Here is a 17,295-nt window from a genome sequence, read left to right as displayed (position 1 = left end):
GCCATTGAAAGTCTAAATTTCTTTTCAACCACAGCTTCAGTTGCAGCAGAACATCAGACTTGGATCACCTCCTCTTGTTATAACTGGAAAGAAACTGGAAGATGCAGGTGCTGTTTCTGAAGATGATGGTTTACCTAGAAGCCCTCCTGAAATTTCAACCCTTCATGACGTTCTGACAGATTCACCAAGCAAGGTATAATCATTATGTCACTGTAGTGACCACCTGTACAGAAAAGATAAAATCTGCTTGGAGAAGGGGAAGACCTTTTTGCTTGCTTGTGATAAAATCTGATGGCACAGATCAGTCAGAGCTAGAACAAATTACCTAGGTGGATTGTGGAGTTGTCACTGTGAGGAATGCCTAGGAAGTGGCCTTACGAATACCCCTTCTGAGTACAATTTTCTATGCTTTTATGTGGACCAGTGCTTGGGCAGTTGTGACCTGTATCATTAAGGAAAGAGGAGAGAAATTCAGTTATATGATGACTCTCAGTGCCTTTGGGCAAGGCAGTCTCTCCTGGCAGGTCTGTATGGCAGAGAGCATAAAAAGCTGATTATTCACTGGTGAGTGTTATGTTACTGTGACTGTTCCAGTCCAAGAACAAGCTGAGGTGCGCTGAGGTGCTCACACTGCACAAACTTCCTATGTCTTCCTGCTTCACGGAGCTGAAGAGATTGGCAGTTTCCTGCACCCTTGAATGGGGAAGAGTTTTGGGTGTTTTAAAGCTAAGTCAGGAAAACAAAAATAAGGGGAACTGCAACAGAATCTTAAAAAATTACCACTTTTGGAATGAAATAGCTTAAAACCATGGCAATATTAGTTAAATTGGCAGGAAAGCAACAATCCTATGAGTCTGAGGAGAACAGCTCCTGATGGGACTCAGAGGATGTTTGAGTTTCTTTCTTAAGAATTGCCCTCTCACAGCAGATGCATGATTTTGGACTTGAGTGAGCATGTGAGCATTTTTAAATTTGAAGATATTAAAACAATAAGCCAAAATAACTTTATAAGATGTATTGCCTCATGTGGGCAACCTTCATGGCATATCTCATAGCAGGATAAAGCTCCCCTACTTTATCTTTGATCCCCAGTTAACAAATGAAACCTACTCTGTGAGGGAGGGACTCGGTGACCTTTCCTTTGTCTTTCCTCTTGTGTTTTCTTATAATTAGCACTGGATATCCAGTCCCAGATAATTCTATGTGATACTTCCCTTGACTTACCCTCTTCCTTATTTTATCCCACAGTCTTCCAACTCTGTTCAGCGTCATAGCTCTTTGAGTTTAGGCGGGACAGACAGTGAAGATGAACAGGTAAATAGCTATTTTTCCTGATAATAAACTTCACTGAGGCAGCATGTGTGGTGTCTGTATGGAGCTAGTACAAGAATCTTTTTTTTTTAATCTATTCTGGGTACAGTGTATCCTAGCAAACAATTCATAAACAGTCCAGAGTGATGCAAACGATACTGAAAATGTACCTTTTGCAGAGTTTTGAATAAGAACCAAATAAAGAGAGGCAGAAATCTACTGGTAAGTGGTTTGTGTGAACATCAGAGTCAGCCCTGTGACACAGTATGAATCTGTAAAGTTACAGGACAGAAAACTGGACAAGGCAAAGCACTTCAGTTCAGCTTCCATGCCCCGGGCCCCAACACCCAACAGCAGTAATAGCTTAATAATGCCTGCCTGTCAGCATTGGCTTGTGAGCAATCCCCTGCATCTTTCTTATCATGGGAAATAATTGCAGAATCCATCCTTTCTGATGCCAGATATTCCACAGGAAAAGGTCTGTGTTAATTTGCAGTTTTCTTTGGGTGATAAGTGACTACCAGAAGCAGCAGGTTCTGCTGTCAGAACAACATAGTCTATTCCTTGGCCAGCTTGGAAAAATTTACGGAGGTCATATTTTTGTAGAGGAGCCTCGGGGACCTTCACCTTGACTGACCCTGCTGCTTGAAGCTGAGTTGATTTCCTACCTATCTCACGATTTCAAGGCAGGCTTGCAAGGTTTGCTTGTATTAACTTTCTCCAGTGTTGATATAATATCTGAAAGACCAGTCAGACGACAGTTATGCCAATGAGGACTTCAAATGCCAGTGAGAAAGGCAACCACCACTCCAACAGAGCTGTTCTGATTCATGGGATAGTCCTTGCAATTGTATAACCAATGTAATCTGCCATCTAGCTGAGAAGGTGAATATTTATGGGTCCAGAATACCTATTGGCCATTTTGGCCCAAGCTTTGCAGTCCTCCATACAGAATGCCTGTTTGAGAAGCTCACCAGAGAGAACACTGTTTAACCCTTTGTGAAACTGAGAATAGCCCACAAGTAAAGGGGAGGTAGCAGGGTACCTGGAAGATTCCTTCCTGATGAAGAGAGCCCTAAGCAGCCAGGGCAGCATCTTGAGGGTCAAACAGTTGGTGCTTACCCCACTGCTAAGGAAGCTTTCCCTTTCACTCTCTCTTTGACCAGCCTTTGAGAAAGGAGAGAAAAACCTTTGGGCAAGACCAGCTCAACTTCCTGTCTGTGACTGAGATCAGACACACCTGCTCAGTCATTCCTAGATCTTTTGCTTTAGGGGCAGAAAGATAAAGCAATGTCTACCCCTCGTAGTAGACTACAAGTCACACAACTCTAGAGGCCCAAGTGATCTAGGTAACTTGGATTGTCATTATTTGTAATAACTTCTTGTATATATTTTATCATTATTTCAATGTACATTTCATTAACTCATCTCCCATTTTATATTTTGACCAAAATGCTCCATTTTGTAAATCTGCATACTGTTTTTTCCTTACAATGCAAAAAGCCCATTTCTAACCACTTCTGAAGTCCGTGAGCTTTTTCAGTCTTGCAGCCTCATCTCCTATGAGAAAGAAAGACAGAGATAGGAGAAATTTTTTTGTCTTCTATGTTGCACAGAATTCCCCACTTAAAGGCTCTTCCTTTTTCTCCTCAACTCACTAGGAATCTGTCTAGCTTCTCTACAGTACTGTGTATGTTCCTTTACCCAAATATTTTTCTTAGTCAGCAATTAGGATTAGCAGATATTATCTTAGCCAATATGTTTATCTAAAATAAAAAACCTTTTCCTAAATAATCATAATTTTTTTCAGTAGCTTTTGAAACTATTTATGTAATACCAGGATTTGAGATAGCAGACACAAGTTGTTAAACCGAATAACCTCATCCCATAGATGAGGAAATTTATGAAGAGCACCAAGAAATCTACACCAGTTATTCCATTTAACAGTTTGTATATTTAGTAAAGGAAAAAGAGCATTTGATCCTAAGCAATCTAAAGTTACACGCAGTGTAGTGGTTTACATTTTACTGTTGTATTGATCTTGCTGCAGATGATAGTTACTTCATTTCTTTTTCCTGTGCTGCTTCACTGGGTTTTCCAAGAGCTTCATGCCGCTGTCACCTCTGTGTGAAACCCTGATGTTCACCCGTGTAACTTCTCAGTGCCTTCCACATTTATAAATACCCACTTTCTGACTAATCTAAAGCTAAATGTGAGGCTGTCACTCAAAGTGAGCCGCAAATGACTTCACAGAGACATTAACCAGCATTACCCTGCCTTTGCCAGATAGCCCTCACGGAAATCTGACTTCCTTGTTGGCATCTTCAACCCGGACTGATTAAAAGCAAAATGGTCTCAGCTTGTGGGGCTAAGGACGGTGTTTTGGCATAAATACTCTTCAGGAAATGGCCACCTAGCTGCAGCATTCTCCTTGTGCAGGCTCCTGCAACTGCCCAATAACCAACAAACATCAAATTTATCTTACACTTAAACACTGATGTGGAAATCTTGTGTCTGCTCTACTGTCTTTGAGAGAACATACCAACTGTCAGCGCTCAGGAAAAAGTAGGGAATTTGCCATTTATTTACAGCAGTAGCTGAGATACTAGCTTCAGGTGTTTTTATCTTTATGCTTTACAACTGTAATTTTATAATTGAAAGGCAGAAGAATTTCTATATAGAAATTAGTAATGATGTTACTATTTTGGAAGTTCTAGTGAGCCTTACAGGTTTATCATTAATCTTGTAGTGTTATAACAATAGTTTGCGTATTTGTTAGCTGTGTTGTTCTTTCTCTCTTTCACAATGTGTAAATTTTTCATTAGAAGAGTCTGTATCTGTCATAATACATTCTGTTGTGGTTTATTTCAGATCTAGGAACTAAAAAAATTCAATGGAGAGTAAGGAAATTAATTTCACCTACCTTAAATACAAAGTAATGTACATTGACAATTTTTGTAGGTCAGATGGGAAGATGCTTTCACGATCTTAAAAACTTCATCAGCGTACATGCTTTAAGTGCTGTGTTATGTCCTATGCTTAAACAAAACTAAAATCTTCATGCCAAGCACAGTTAAATGGCTGTGTTTCACCTAACTTTATGGCCAAAGCCAAAATAGCAGGTATGTTGTTATACTGAACGAAGCTTGTTTGGCATGGCTGTGAAATTTTGCAAGCGTTCCAGAAAATCTGATCTATGTTTCAAAACAGTAACAAAACCAGTCAAGCTGCATGTTTGGGGGTTTCTCTACAAACGCTTCTGTAAACCCTTTATTTTGATAGCATACTCTAAGGTTACTGTTGTTTAGTTCCCCAGAGCAGATTGCTGTGAGGGTGAGATCCATATCACTGTCTGGAAGATGCTTCTGGGATACTTGTGGGAGAGAAACATTTGATTTTCCTGGGCAAGTGGATATTAAAAGAGCGAAGTGGTTATGGCAACTTTCTTAGAAATAGAGATAATAAGGAGCAAGCATCCAGGCTACTTTTGTGGCTTTTTAATAATGTATTCCTGCATTGTGTCACATTATTGGGTGAAAAGGCAGCTATAAAAACTGCACCAGTGTCTCCTGCTGGTGCATACATATATTGCAAATGATTTTTCAGGTAAGAACTGGGAAGGGGACAGGGGCTCTTAACTATGGGAGAGGGAGAGACAGGTATTTCTCACTTTTGTGTTACATACAGCTGAACACACACAAACTGAGCTATCTCTATGCAGAGATGGCGTTAGGCATGCATTTAAAGCGAGGATTTATGTCCAAAGGTACAGCCATTTCAGGCTTCTGAAATGGAACGAGCTAGCAAAGGAATTGTTTCAGAGATGGGGGTAAGCCAAGCAAAATGTATAATGACGTGTTTGTGTTTTACAGATACCTTCAGGAACTTCCACCAGGCCCATCAGTCCTTCATCCTCTGCCACTCTGGGGACCCCCAGCTCACGAGGTAACAGCTTCCTTCCTGTTGACTTCACCATCCCGGCCAGTCCCCTTGGCTGCCTGGACACCTCAGCAGCCAGGCACAGGATTGCCATAAACCCCCGGAAACAAAAAGGCTTTACCAACAAGAATCAGCAAGCCCTCCATGTAAGTGTTTTCTGGAAAAGAATTGCTGTGCAGAAGGAAATGGATGTGAATTTTTAATTATTTCCTTTTATTTATATCCTTTACCTTTTTTTGTTCTTCCACTGGAAGAAGGGAAACCACGTATTTTCCACCAACCAACTAACCAACCAAAAAAGACTCAGAAGACTTCAATATCATGGAAGCTGAAAAAAAGCGCAACTTTGTTTTTTCATTATTTAGCAAAAAAAGATGCAGGTTACATGTCATTTGTAAAAACATTCCTGTTATTTGAAAAGCTAGTTTTCAGTTTTAAAGAAGCCTAAGTCTGTTTCTACAAACAATTTCAGATTAGCTTTAACTTAATCCTTTGTATGTCAAAGGAAAGACTGAAGGACTTTGGGAAGGAATGTGGCTCTGCATGTGGGAAATTAGGATGAGATGCTTCTCATCCTGGCTTCTAGGAAACACATTGTGAAGATGAAGTTCACCAGACAGAAAAGATTGTTGTGCTGGAGTGTGACAGAAATAAGGATAGTGCTTGTTCCTCTCTCCATCAGAGAATCATGCATGAAAATCTCTCCTGGAGTTAGAAGTGAAAGGTAGGGGGGAGAAATTCAGGATGAGTGTAATACAGAATGAGGTTTTCTTGGAAACTTGGGCCCTACAGCATCTTTGCTGGATATTCATTGTGCTGCAGCTGGTACAAGTACAGTGCTGAAGGAGAAAAGGTAATTGTGGAGTGTCAATCAGAGATACCGGAAGTGATGGTAATGTCTCTGGCTTGGTCTGTTCTATGCCAGCAGGTAGCTTGGGTGATGTCTTAAAAACATACCCATTCACTCATAATATGTCCGTTCTAGAATGTTTCAGATTCAAGAGAGATCAATGGGTTGCGTTTGACATTTTGAACTTGAATGATTTCTGGATTCTTAACTGGAATAGTACATTACCCACAGTGTTAGTAAATTACAGGATGGGGGTTTTGTGTCTACATTTTGAGTATTCATAAACATGTGTGTATAAAATACAATTTTTGTGCATTATTCTTTAATTAAAAGATCTTACTGTACCTCATTAGGTGGAGCAGCTAGAAATTGAAGCATGTCTTCCTGGAACTCCAGAAAAGAAGGGAAATTCAACAGAATTACTTGAGAGTGACCAGCGTAAAAGTGATTGGGAAGGTAATGAAGACTTATGTGTTGCTACTTTGGGTGCTTGAACTCTTCTACGTAAGGCTGACAGGACCTATTTGAATTGTAAGTCCTTTCAAACTAGGCACCTTTTGGTTTTATATCATAAAACTAATCCTGACTCCTAAAGTGTTATGACAGAAAAAATCATGTACTCCAGTCAACGCAGCGGTGCTGAAATGGTGAACTTTGAGGGCAGCATTAAAAAATACATGAGGTGAAAGTGCTGTGTTCAGAAGTACCTGTGCTACACAGTTGGCTACATCTCATTGACTGGGGATCCGAGTTCCTTGAAACTCATAAAAACCTTAACCTCAGCATTGTATCTGTTATGTGTGTAAGGTGATTTTAATTGGTTTGTGGTTACTAGATCTTCCTTTGCCACCTCCCCCCTTATCGTTTGAATAATAGCTAATTGCCAGTGGTAACACAATTGTAAAAACAAATTAAATTTCTCCAAAAGAGCACTGAAGACTTTTCTCTTTAGCACTGCATTACAGATGCACTGGCTGATGGTAATGCTATAGTGTTGTGGGAACGTTGGCACTTTGTTGTCAGGGCAGACTCAGGACTTGATGCTGTCACACATCAGAGTTGTTATGTGTGCAGACACATCTAAGATATCCAGATGATCAGCAGTCCTGATAGAGCTGCAGAAGTCAGAGCTACCTGATGCTGAGATGTTCTGCTTGAATACAGAAAATCCTCCAGATAATTCTAGACAGCCTTTCTAGGCACACACATGAAGAAATGTCTAGTGAAATCTGGCTTATAACTAGGGGTATGCAAGAAAAGAACTAAACAGCAACTGATTTGATACACCTTAAGCAGACAAACACTTTCAGCCTTTCCTGGGATTAGGTATGTTCAAACTAAAACTTTATTGGTCTCCTCACTTGGACAGCCCATTTCTACATACGCTTTTAACAGCCTTGTGGTGCCCAGACATAGGGAGCTGATGCTAAATGACTGCGCTGTCTGGAATGAATTACTGATACTGATGGTGCTTGAATTGTAACCTTTAAGTGAACGCTTTTCTCCTCTGTTTAATATAGGATTATCAGCCCAGGTAGGACATTGTGCAAAGGGAGCCGGTTCTAATGAGACACAAGGTGTAAAAAGTCCCACTGATGCTGCCCGTGACTCTTGTGATTCCACAGTTTTGCCAGAAGACTCTTGTGCAAGCATCAAAGACCAGGAAAAGGAGGATCCACTGTTTATTGGCAAAGTAGAAGCCTGCTTGGGTACTGTTGAGAATCATTCTAACCAAGCTGTCTCAGATACTGCATCAAACACTTCACAGGTTGCGGCAGCCGATTCACACTCTTCTTCTGACGTCAAGACAGTGGCTGTTTTGAAGCCTGAAAACAGTTCAGGAAGAAATGACAAAGAAACTTGTGAAATAATGGAATTTCAGCCATCCAAAGGCAATGCGGAAAAAAAAATAGACACTGCTGCATCTATTTCAGAAGCAGGTTGCATGCTACCTCCCAGCAAACTGGAAGTATGTTTTAAAGCAGAAACTATTTCTGTTTCAAAGGGTAACCAAGGCAGTCAACAGGCCAACCCGTCATACATTTCTGAAAAACTTTCCATCGGATGTCTTGCCTCTTCAAGTTTGGCTGGCTTAAAGAGTAATACCTCTTCTGATGATGACAGTAAGGAGTACCACGTAAGCAGTACAGCTTCTCACAGAAAAACAGCGGAAGACAGTCGATCTTCAGATGAAAATGTAAAAAGTCCACTGAAGACTGCTTCTGCTAAACCAGTCAGATTTACGATTGCACCAGCATGGCAAAGATCTCTTTCAGGAGGTTCAAATTCAAAGGAAGATTCCTATACCAGAAGTTCCCCAACGTCCCCTGTAAGACCAGAGTTGTTTGAAGGAGTGACAAAAGAACACACACGTTTTGATGCAGTCATCCAGGAATCAGCAAAAAACAACTCAGATAGATTTGATCGAGATTATAAGGACAGTGATTTGCATTTGAATTCTTCTATGGAGCAGGCTGACCATGAAGCACAAAATGTTGAAAACCCGTTTGGGGTCAGACTAAGGAGAACATCTTCTTTACTAAAATACCAGAATGAAAGTCATGCTGAGTATCCAAAGCTGATCCCCTCAGCTGTTCCCACTGCTGCTTCTGCTTCAGTTAAGGAGGATCAGAAATCAGTGGGCACCAGGAAGCCACCTCCAGGCCTTCCTGTCAGCACAAAATCATTTGTTAAAAAAACAGATCTCCTAGATGACAAAAGTCCTCCCAAGACAAGATCAGAAGAAGTGGCAAAGAAGCAAAATGTTCATAAACTTTCAGGTATTTATGCTATATTTTTATCCAAACATTGTAGAGAACAGTGGTCATGTAGAAAACCTTAGCAGAGCGCAAACAAAAGATAAAAATCCTCTTGACACGGACTAAATTCAGCTTTGAGTTCGTCAGTGCCATAATTTAATTGGCTTGATGATTTGGCCAGTCAAGAGAATTCTTGGCTTATCTTAATGAGGGGTGTGTTCCAGCAAGAATAACAACAGATTAATAGCTTAAGGGCCTCTGACACATTTCTGGTACGACCTACTTGTGCATATAGTTGCAGTTTTAACACAGCTTTTTAACACTTGCTGTTTTGTAGTTAATTTTCCAGACTGCAGCAGCTCAAACCTTCACTAGGAGATGCATTCGGTGTGATTATTTTTTTCCTACAGTCACTTCATTTAAAATATTTAAAAAGCAAAAAGGCAGCCTGTATTTTACTGCCTCCATGAAAAAAGAATGGTTATCGTACTCATTTAATCTGCAATGTAAGGATGTTGTTTCAAAGGCAAAATCCGGTTCACAATGATCTCAGTGGGAGTTCTGCCATTGACTTAAACGGAAGCACAGTCAGGTCAAAAACTCCAGAATAAACAGAAAAACAGTTATTGCCAAGAAAAAATCATCAGGGAAGGTAATTTTATCTCCGCACTGTTCAAAGGGTACTACAGATGCTGAAGGATTTAAAACACAAAACACTAGCTTCAGACTGACTTGACCTAAATCCCTTCTTTACTTCAAAAATGCTTCTTTTGTAGAAAAAGTCTCCTCTCCACAGTTGGAAACTGCTTCCTCTGAACCAGCTTGGGTCTCCATGGCAAAACTGAAACAAAAGGGTTTCCAGGATCACCCTCTTGCCAAAGAACATAAAGCTGAAGACAAAGCTTTGACCAAAGCGGATCAAGAGGAGGTAGAGTACCAAGTAATGTTGCATGGGTGTGAATCCTGCACCAGATTGACTGGGTACTTTTGCAAACTGTTCAGTGTCATCTTCATGGGAGGCACGTTGTGAGCACTACTCAAAGAGAGATTTTCAGGACTGGCCTCTAAAATGTATTGAGACAGACAACTGATGAAAGTGAGCAAATGCATGTGTGACTATGCTGTCACAGTGATTAGTTTCAGAGCTGTATTCTGTTATATATTCCTTTGCACTACTCAAACTTGAACCTTTTCAGAGCTTGCCTGTTGCCAGAATGTATTTGTGTAGCCCAAGAGCTGCTTTGAGTTGCCCTAGCTTCCTCACTGTTAGTGACTTACAGGCCGCATTTACTGCTCTGCTCTGGAGACTGCATACTGAAAGTTTGGGGGTTCCGCTGACTCTTGCACAAGTTTCTTGTGCAGCTTGGCAGGTTCTTCAATTCCCCGTCTGTAAGAGAGAGAGAGGATAACTTGCCTGCATGTGAAGTAACCCTGTATTTGTAGCAGCTGTCTTGCTTCTTGCCTTCGCCTTCCCTCCCACAGGATGTCCCCATCCAACCTTGTCTGGCTTTTGCTGCATTTCCACAGTCAGGTTTAGAGATGTTGCCAGGGTGAGCTTTATGAGTGCCAGTGGCTATCAGGTTTCTTAGGTGCATTCTTTTCTTCTCTCCTCCTTTTGTAGCAAGGGATCTGTGCCAGTGAGAACATACTGAAGAAGAATATGCTGTCCAGCTTGAGCTCTCAGGACAAGAAAACGCAAATGAAGACCAGTGTGTCTGCTGCAACAGGTATTCTCTTTCTTTACATCTTTACATAGCTGCTACAGTTTACACCCATAAGTGGTGTGGGTGGCAGGTAATGGGGGGAGATAGCTACCTTTTTGATAATAAGCACACTTTATATAAGGCCTGTTCAGACTATAGTTTGCGTATAAGTCAATGTATTAGCTTGCTCACTCAGCAGAGAAAGCAAGTGGGAAACTTTTATCTCCACTGCCAGTTCATGGAATGGATTGTAAACAGTATGGTGATTTATTAGTGGCAAAGGTCAGTACTAAAGAATACCAGTTGAAGTTGGAGAGTGTCCAGAAGAGAGCAGCAAAAAACCTCTTCTAGACCTCCAGTCAGACAGGAAATACTGATGGGAGTGGAGTTGATTAGTCTAGAGAAGACAACTTAATTTGCTGCAGAGGACGAGACTAGTCTTTATGCTTTGTATTAAAATGCACCAGGGGAGGTTTAGCTTAGACGTTAAGAAATAGTGTCTAACAATAAGAGTGCTGAAGTGCAGAATAGCATAGGCTGCTTACAGAGTGTGTGCAGATTCCATTGCTGGATGTGTTTAATAGATAAATATGTATCAAAAATAATTTAAAGTAGAGTCAGTTCCACCCTCAGGTGAACACAGAGGCTCGATGGCCCCTCTCCTGCCCTGTTAGCTGTGATTCTCTATAAGAAAGATGCTGAGGAAGAGTGTGACTCAGTCATCGTGACTCACATACCTCTTCCAGGGCTACTGCTGGGCTGCAGCTTATCCCTCCCTGCTTACGCAGTGTGATGCCAAACCTCAGAGACATGCTCCAGCTAGATATAGATAAGCCAGTTCTTCAGCTGTAAAAGCATATTGTGCTAGCTGAAATCTTTCAGATACGGCCTAAAAAAGATAAGAAATGCCCCACCGCGTCAGAGCAGTGGCATTTCTGTTCCAGGTTCCTGTTGCTGATGCTGTCAGTAAGAGATGCTTTCTAGAGAGAGCACATGCACCTGGCCACTTTCCCCTTAAAATCCACCAGCATCCAGAATTGTTATATTAGAGATATTAGGGGGTACCTCTGTGCCTGCTCCCTGTAGTAGTTGTTTATAGACCTGTTACCCATTTTTGAATCTGCAGGTGCTACAAAATAAGCTTTCTCCATTACTACAGGTAACTGACCAGCTGAGGCTGTGCACCAACAGAGAGGCTCTCATGTCATTTGCCAGCCTAACTGTGTGTGATTAAAATACTACAGTTTTTAAAAAGGATTTTGTTACAGGCCAGCTTCGTCTTATGGAGTGTTGTGCTGTTGAGAGCATGCAAAGGACTTCAGACTCATTTTTGCTTATTATAAACAAGGAAGTCTCCCAAAATGTGAAAATTCATTTCCAAGATCAAAATTTCATTAACACTTAAATTCCTACATCTCCTTAGGTACTTCTGAAAAATACGCTGTGTATGTAGAGCTGCAGCCTGTTTTTAATGGATAGTGTACTTCCTCCAGTATTCCTAAGTATAGGTTGCCTCCTGCAAGAACTACCAATGAGCCAGGATTTTTAAAAGACCAGAGACCTCCTGAGTGGAGATAGGGAACTTCTTTGGCTTTGCTCAGGAGTGTGACTAATGGAGCCAATGGACATTTTCCATTGATTTCAGTGCAAGTGAGATCAAGCTTCTTGTACTTAGCATTGCTTAAGTCCCCATGTAGCCTCTGTTCTTGTGCTGGAGCACAGCAGCCTCATCATGCCTGCCACATGCCATCCACAGACTAATCAAGTATGAGAAAAAGTTTGAATTTTCTCAGTTTGACTTACACATAGAAATTAAGTATTTCCTGGGTTGAAATGGATGGAGAGAGCCCGATGTTGAAAGGCTTGTGAACCATGTCTTGAGAAATGAGAGCTGCGTCTGATCAGAGCTGCACTGTGTGAAGCCCCATTCCAGACTGACTGTTTGAAGACATTAATCTTGAAAATTTTCAAACAAGATCGATGGAGGAGGCCTTTTCTAAATAGTAACTCAAAGCTAACTCAAAGCCATACAAGGAGTGTTATCTGTATTCCTCCATCCTTTGTGAGGATGACAGGCTTGTTTTAGGCTGCATGAAGAGGAACATCTAGACCCACCAGAATCCCACCTGCTTGGCTTACAAGTTCAAGAACATAAAGCACTGGTTTGATCCCTATCTAGTATTTAATAATATTGTTGGAGCAATATTTGTGCCAGCAGCGAAGACTGAAAAATAATCTTTAAGACTTCTCAGTGTTGAAAAACAGATACCAGTTACATTTAACCCCACAGTAAGTCTGGGGTGATCCTTGCCCTGCAGATACTTTATTTCCATTTTCCTGCATACTCAGGAGTCTTATTCCTAGATTTGCTTGCACTCACAGAGCAGAACAAGCCTGTGGAACTCCTTGCTGTGCACTGTCACAGAAATTTAAGAGTTTGAAAAGATTAAGAAATGAGTTAGCCAAGAATATGAATTGTAAAAATACCTGGGGCTATAGTGTCCACATGCTTGAAGAATTTTGAAGACCACCTTTATTTATCAGGGCCTAGACACTTGCTGTTGGGACTGAGGAGAAGATTCTTTTATGGGCAGATGATTCACTGACAGCTTAGTGTGAGTTTCTCCATTGCAATAGCTAGTCCTTGACATTGTTGTAGCTGGACCAGATAGTGCTAGCAATACCCAGTTTAACAATTCCTCTGACTTGTTTTTGAGTCACAGACATTCTGGCCTGTAAAACAATTGCTTTAGAGAGAAGGAAATATTATTGGCAGAAACTGAGTTTTTAACTCTGGCCTTCCGATGAGTGATGGATATCTTCTTGTTGGCAGGTAAAGTTGGACCTATTACTCAGGAAGCATCTGTGATTCCTGCTGTTGAAAAGGAAACAAGACACTCCTCTAACCTGCCAATGACACCGTGCAGCCCTGCTGAACCACCGTGGCTATCCCTGGCCAAGAAAAAAGCCAAAGCATGGAGTGAAATGCCCCAGATTGTACAATAGCAAATGACATGAGCATCCTTCTTTGTATTGCCAATAGCTGCATTAACTCAATTTAATCACTTCTTTACTGTCACCTTTTTTTGAGAAATAAGAGCCTTAAAACTTTTGATCAGATTGTTGTATGTAAATACGCAATGAAGAAATGCCATCGCAGGCTTAATTTGAAGTATTAGGAAGCTGAGCATTTCCTACTACCAAATACTAGGAAAACTTGATCAATTTTTTAAATCCTTACACATTTGACAGTGATGTTCTAAGAAGACATGCTTCAGGTTTTTGAAACATTTCCCTTGCAAAATGTGTTTTTAAAGTTTCCGCAGACTACAGTATTTTGTGCAATGTGGCTTTGGCCAAGAAATTAGTGTATGCTATAAAATAGATACAATGCTGGGCACTGACACATCATGACTCATGGGCATTGATGTCATCACACTTCTTCCTCTAATGCTCTGGGATAGGCAGTCTGACTTTGCTGCTGATTGTTAATGGATCTATTTTGTGATAGCTATAGGATCTAAACAGCATTGCGAGTTGGAGTAATTCTAGATTTTGGATGGTTTGAAGTCACAACGCTGTGGGTCTTGTGCTTTGCTCGTTGATGCCTGCTGGAATGGCGCAGAGCCACACACCTTCTGTTCTCTCCCATGCCCTAGAAAACCACCACACTCTAGCATATACTCTGCTTTTGGTTACACCTTTGGAAATCTTGTGATAATTTGGGCATTCTACCAAAAAAGAAAAGTCCTTTAATTATGTCAAATAGTGATTTATTTTTTGTGAGATTCCTCAACCAATTGTCTCTCTTAAAGAGTGTGTTGGGGATGACAACTATTTGCTACCTGGAAGGTGGCATCTTGTTTTCAATAAATAATGCTCTACTATTCATGTTCATGTGTATGTGTATTTAGTCAGGTCTATTTAATATTAGTGATAAAAGGGGCATCTCAGATGTTTCCTCATTGCCTCATCAGTCTTTAACCAGTAACTCAACATCAGTCTGAAAATGTGCAGCTGGGAAAGGATTATTCTCTCAGGGCCTGGCCTTGCAGTCACTTAAATTGACAGAAGTTTTGCTATTCACTTTGAAGAAAGCAGGCATTTGAAAAAGCAGCTTTGTAAAATGATGCTTGTGGCTTAAGTGGCAGTGGCACTTACCAGTCCTTTTCACTCCTTGCAGCATCGCGCATTTCTGTAGTTCTTGTTTACAGTCAGTGCAAAATTTGATGATTGAGTTGGCTGATGGACACATTTTAGCTGAAAAGCTGGTAGGTATTTTTAAGGAAAATATTATCTACTGATAGGATTAACCAAAAAATTTGGTTTCAGGTCAGCTCAAGCAAGACTTTAATCTTCCAGTCTTGGCCCAAATTTAATATGTAATTTGAAAACAGTATTAATTGGGAGCTAGACTGTGATTTTATTTTTTTTATATAGGTGAAAACTTACCTAAGTAGGCTCACTGAAACTATAAATACTGGGTTTTTTGTACTAACACCAGAAGAGTAAGAGTTTCATGTTGGCTTGGTAATCCACGCCTATTTTACTACTTGTTTTTCTCTATTTTAGGAAGCATATCTTCTCTTACAAAGAACTGAAGCATTTGTATTTCTCTGAAACTTTTAAGTGTAATGTAAATGAACATACTCAGCTTTGATTCCTGAAGTTTTGTACAGCTGCCATCCCGTTACAGGTTTACTGACCCTGTGTAAAATACCTGCATTTCTATATTCAGCAAACTCTCTTCTCTTTTTATCAGTGACGATTGTGATCCTTCACCCAAAGTACTGCAAATGATGCTATAATCTTTCTTTCCATGTGTTTGCTTTTGATCTTAATATTGTTTCTGTCTTTTGTGTTCTGTATGTATATATGTTTTTGTAATCCTTGTCTTGAAGGAACCCCTTTTGTATTCCATTCCCGTATTTGGTTTATGATTAAATGCTGTTGCCAGTGGTGATGATGATATAAATCCTGGGAAAAGAAGAGTGATAGATGGCCCTCATTTATTAAGGAAAAAATAAAAAGAGGTCTTTGGTCAATATAGACTCTATATATGGATATACTGCATAGATTTTGTTTTGAGATTATTTTGTATGGCCTAGGACTGATCAACACAGCTGGTCAGAGTAATGAACTTTTCTAAATCTAGCTATTTAAAAGTTTAAAACATCACCAGAGAGCTGATGGCTCTACTTTTCTGCCAGAGTTATTGCTTCTTCAGTACTGGGTTGGCTTGAAGGCCTGCGCTTGTGGGCACAGGAAGCTTTGTAAATACTCGTTTGAATGTGTTTCGGTATTGCTAGCCAGCTGCTGTAGGACATCTTTGGGTCATTTTAAAAAAGAAGAAAACCACATGAGAATCATGTGATGTTACATTTTAAATTTAGTTGCCTTCTGGATTTTTACAATCAATGTTTCCAAATTTCTCTCTGCAACCAAGAGAACAAAAAGCATCCAGAGAAGAAATCAAACCTGAGTCTTCTGTAATCACAAGAGTTTAGAGGATGGTTTTTTAAGAACAAACATTGAAATATCAGTGATTTATTGATGCATTTATAGAAGTTGATAGCTCTATTAGCATGGCTTTGATTTCCTGTCATCCTAGTGTAGTTTTTAGGTGTTTGATCAGTGCAAATAACTAATATAATAAGCTCATTTTGGGTGGTTATTTCTAGACACCATCACTGTCTTTGAAAATAAGCTGTCTCGAAGTGCAGAGATCATTGCAGGATATCATTGTAAGGTTTTATGGCTCAGTATCTTTATCGGAGGATCTAGAAAGCTGTCCCTTGAAATTCCCTGCACAGTGCAGGGACTGGGGTTTCATCTGGCTCTGGTGCTGCTGTGTGACAGCAGAGGGTGCTAGTGCCATCCCCGAGGAGCGCAGAAGGGTTCTCGGTGTTAGAGAAAGCAGATTTCGGTATGCATTTATATATGCGCTATTACAGTAAGGATACTGGAGGCTTTCTTCAATGCAGAGAGATGTATTTCTGTTTGTGATTTGATGGAGGTTTTGGAGCTATAAAGTACAGAAAAAAAGCTTTACCTTGTTGCTACAAGAAGGCCCTGAGAATTGGTGATGGCAAGGGGCAAAGGTAGGTTACGTGGTGAATTCAGTCTTGCAGTGGGGCCATGCGGGAAGATATGTAAATGTGTCCAAAAAGAGGATTGCGGTTTGTCATTTTAGCTCTGCTGCTTAGAACAACTGCTGCCTGGCTAGAGGTTCATCTTCATCCCAGCCAGATGTAGAATCTGATGATTTTACAGAAGAGATTAGAGAGACAGACAGCAACTTGGTGTGCACCTAGCTGTGGATTATGGAGATTCCTTTTGCTGTAACAGTGAACTGTAAAGACTCGGGCTAAAAGAGAAACTGTTATGTTATCATCCAGCTGGGAATCTACTTGTAATTTAGTGGGTTTTTGGACAAGAGGGAATGAGTCAGTTTAAATGAGGGAAAATGACTCAAAAATTTCCAAAGCTACGCACTTATGCTGTAGCACAACTCTGACAACAATTTTATTACAAGAATCTTGTGTACACATCTCCTTAAATAGACCCAAAGAATAAACTCTAACATTCAGATATAACTTAGGAGCCAATACTCGTTTCAATTACCATACTTAGAAGGAAAGTCTTAGAATAGTGAGGAAATGGTAATCATACTGAAAATACTAAACACTAGCCCTTTTCATGTTAGGAAGTTTGGATAGAGAGCCCCCCCAAG

General features: G+C 40.4%; 1 protein-coding gene across 8 annotated transcripts in view; it reads left to right on the top strand.

The window, feature by feature from the left end:
* Positions 1 to 15,551, top strand: part of KIAA1210 (KIAA1210 ortholog) — a 65,400-nt gene extending 49,849 nt beyond the window's left edge. For all 8 annotated transcript variants that reach the window (XM_063347017.1, XM_063347019.1, XM_063347021.1 and 5 more), the window contains 8 exons: positions 35 to 193; positions 1,249 to 1,314; positions 5,184 to 5,396; positions 6,454 to 6,556; positions 7,621 to 8,880; positions 9,636 to 9,787; positions 10,481 to 10,586; positions 13,396 to 15,551. In XM_063347017.1, coding sequence (XP_063203087.1) covers positions 35 to 193; positions 1,249 to 1,314; positions 5,184 to 5,396; positions 6,454 to 6,556; positions 7,621 to 8,880; positions 9,636 to 9,787; positions 10,481 to 10,586; positions 13,396 to 13,568 — 2,232 coding nt within the window. In that variant the 3' untranslated portion in view covers positions 13,569 to 15,551. The remainder of the gene's footprint in view (positions 1 to 34; positions 194 to 1,248; positions 1,315 to 5,183; positions 5,397 to 6,453; positions 6,557 to 7,620; positions 8,881 to 9,635; positions 9,788 to 10,480; positions 10,587 to 13,395) is intronic.
* The last annotated feature ends 1,744 nt before the right edge of the window (positions 15,552 to 17,295 follow it).

This window comes from Chroicocephalus ridibundus, chromosome 9, assembly GCF_963924245.1.
Source record: "Chroicocephalus ridibundus chromosome 9, bChrRid1.1, whole genome shotgun sequence".
Classification (NCBI taxonomy): domain Eukaryota; kingdom Metazoa; phylum Chordata; class Aves; order Charadriiformes; family Laridae; genus Chroicocephalus; species Chroicocephalus ridibundus.
This window is presented reverse-complemented; position numbering and strand designations above follow the sequence as displayed.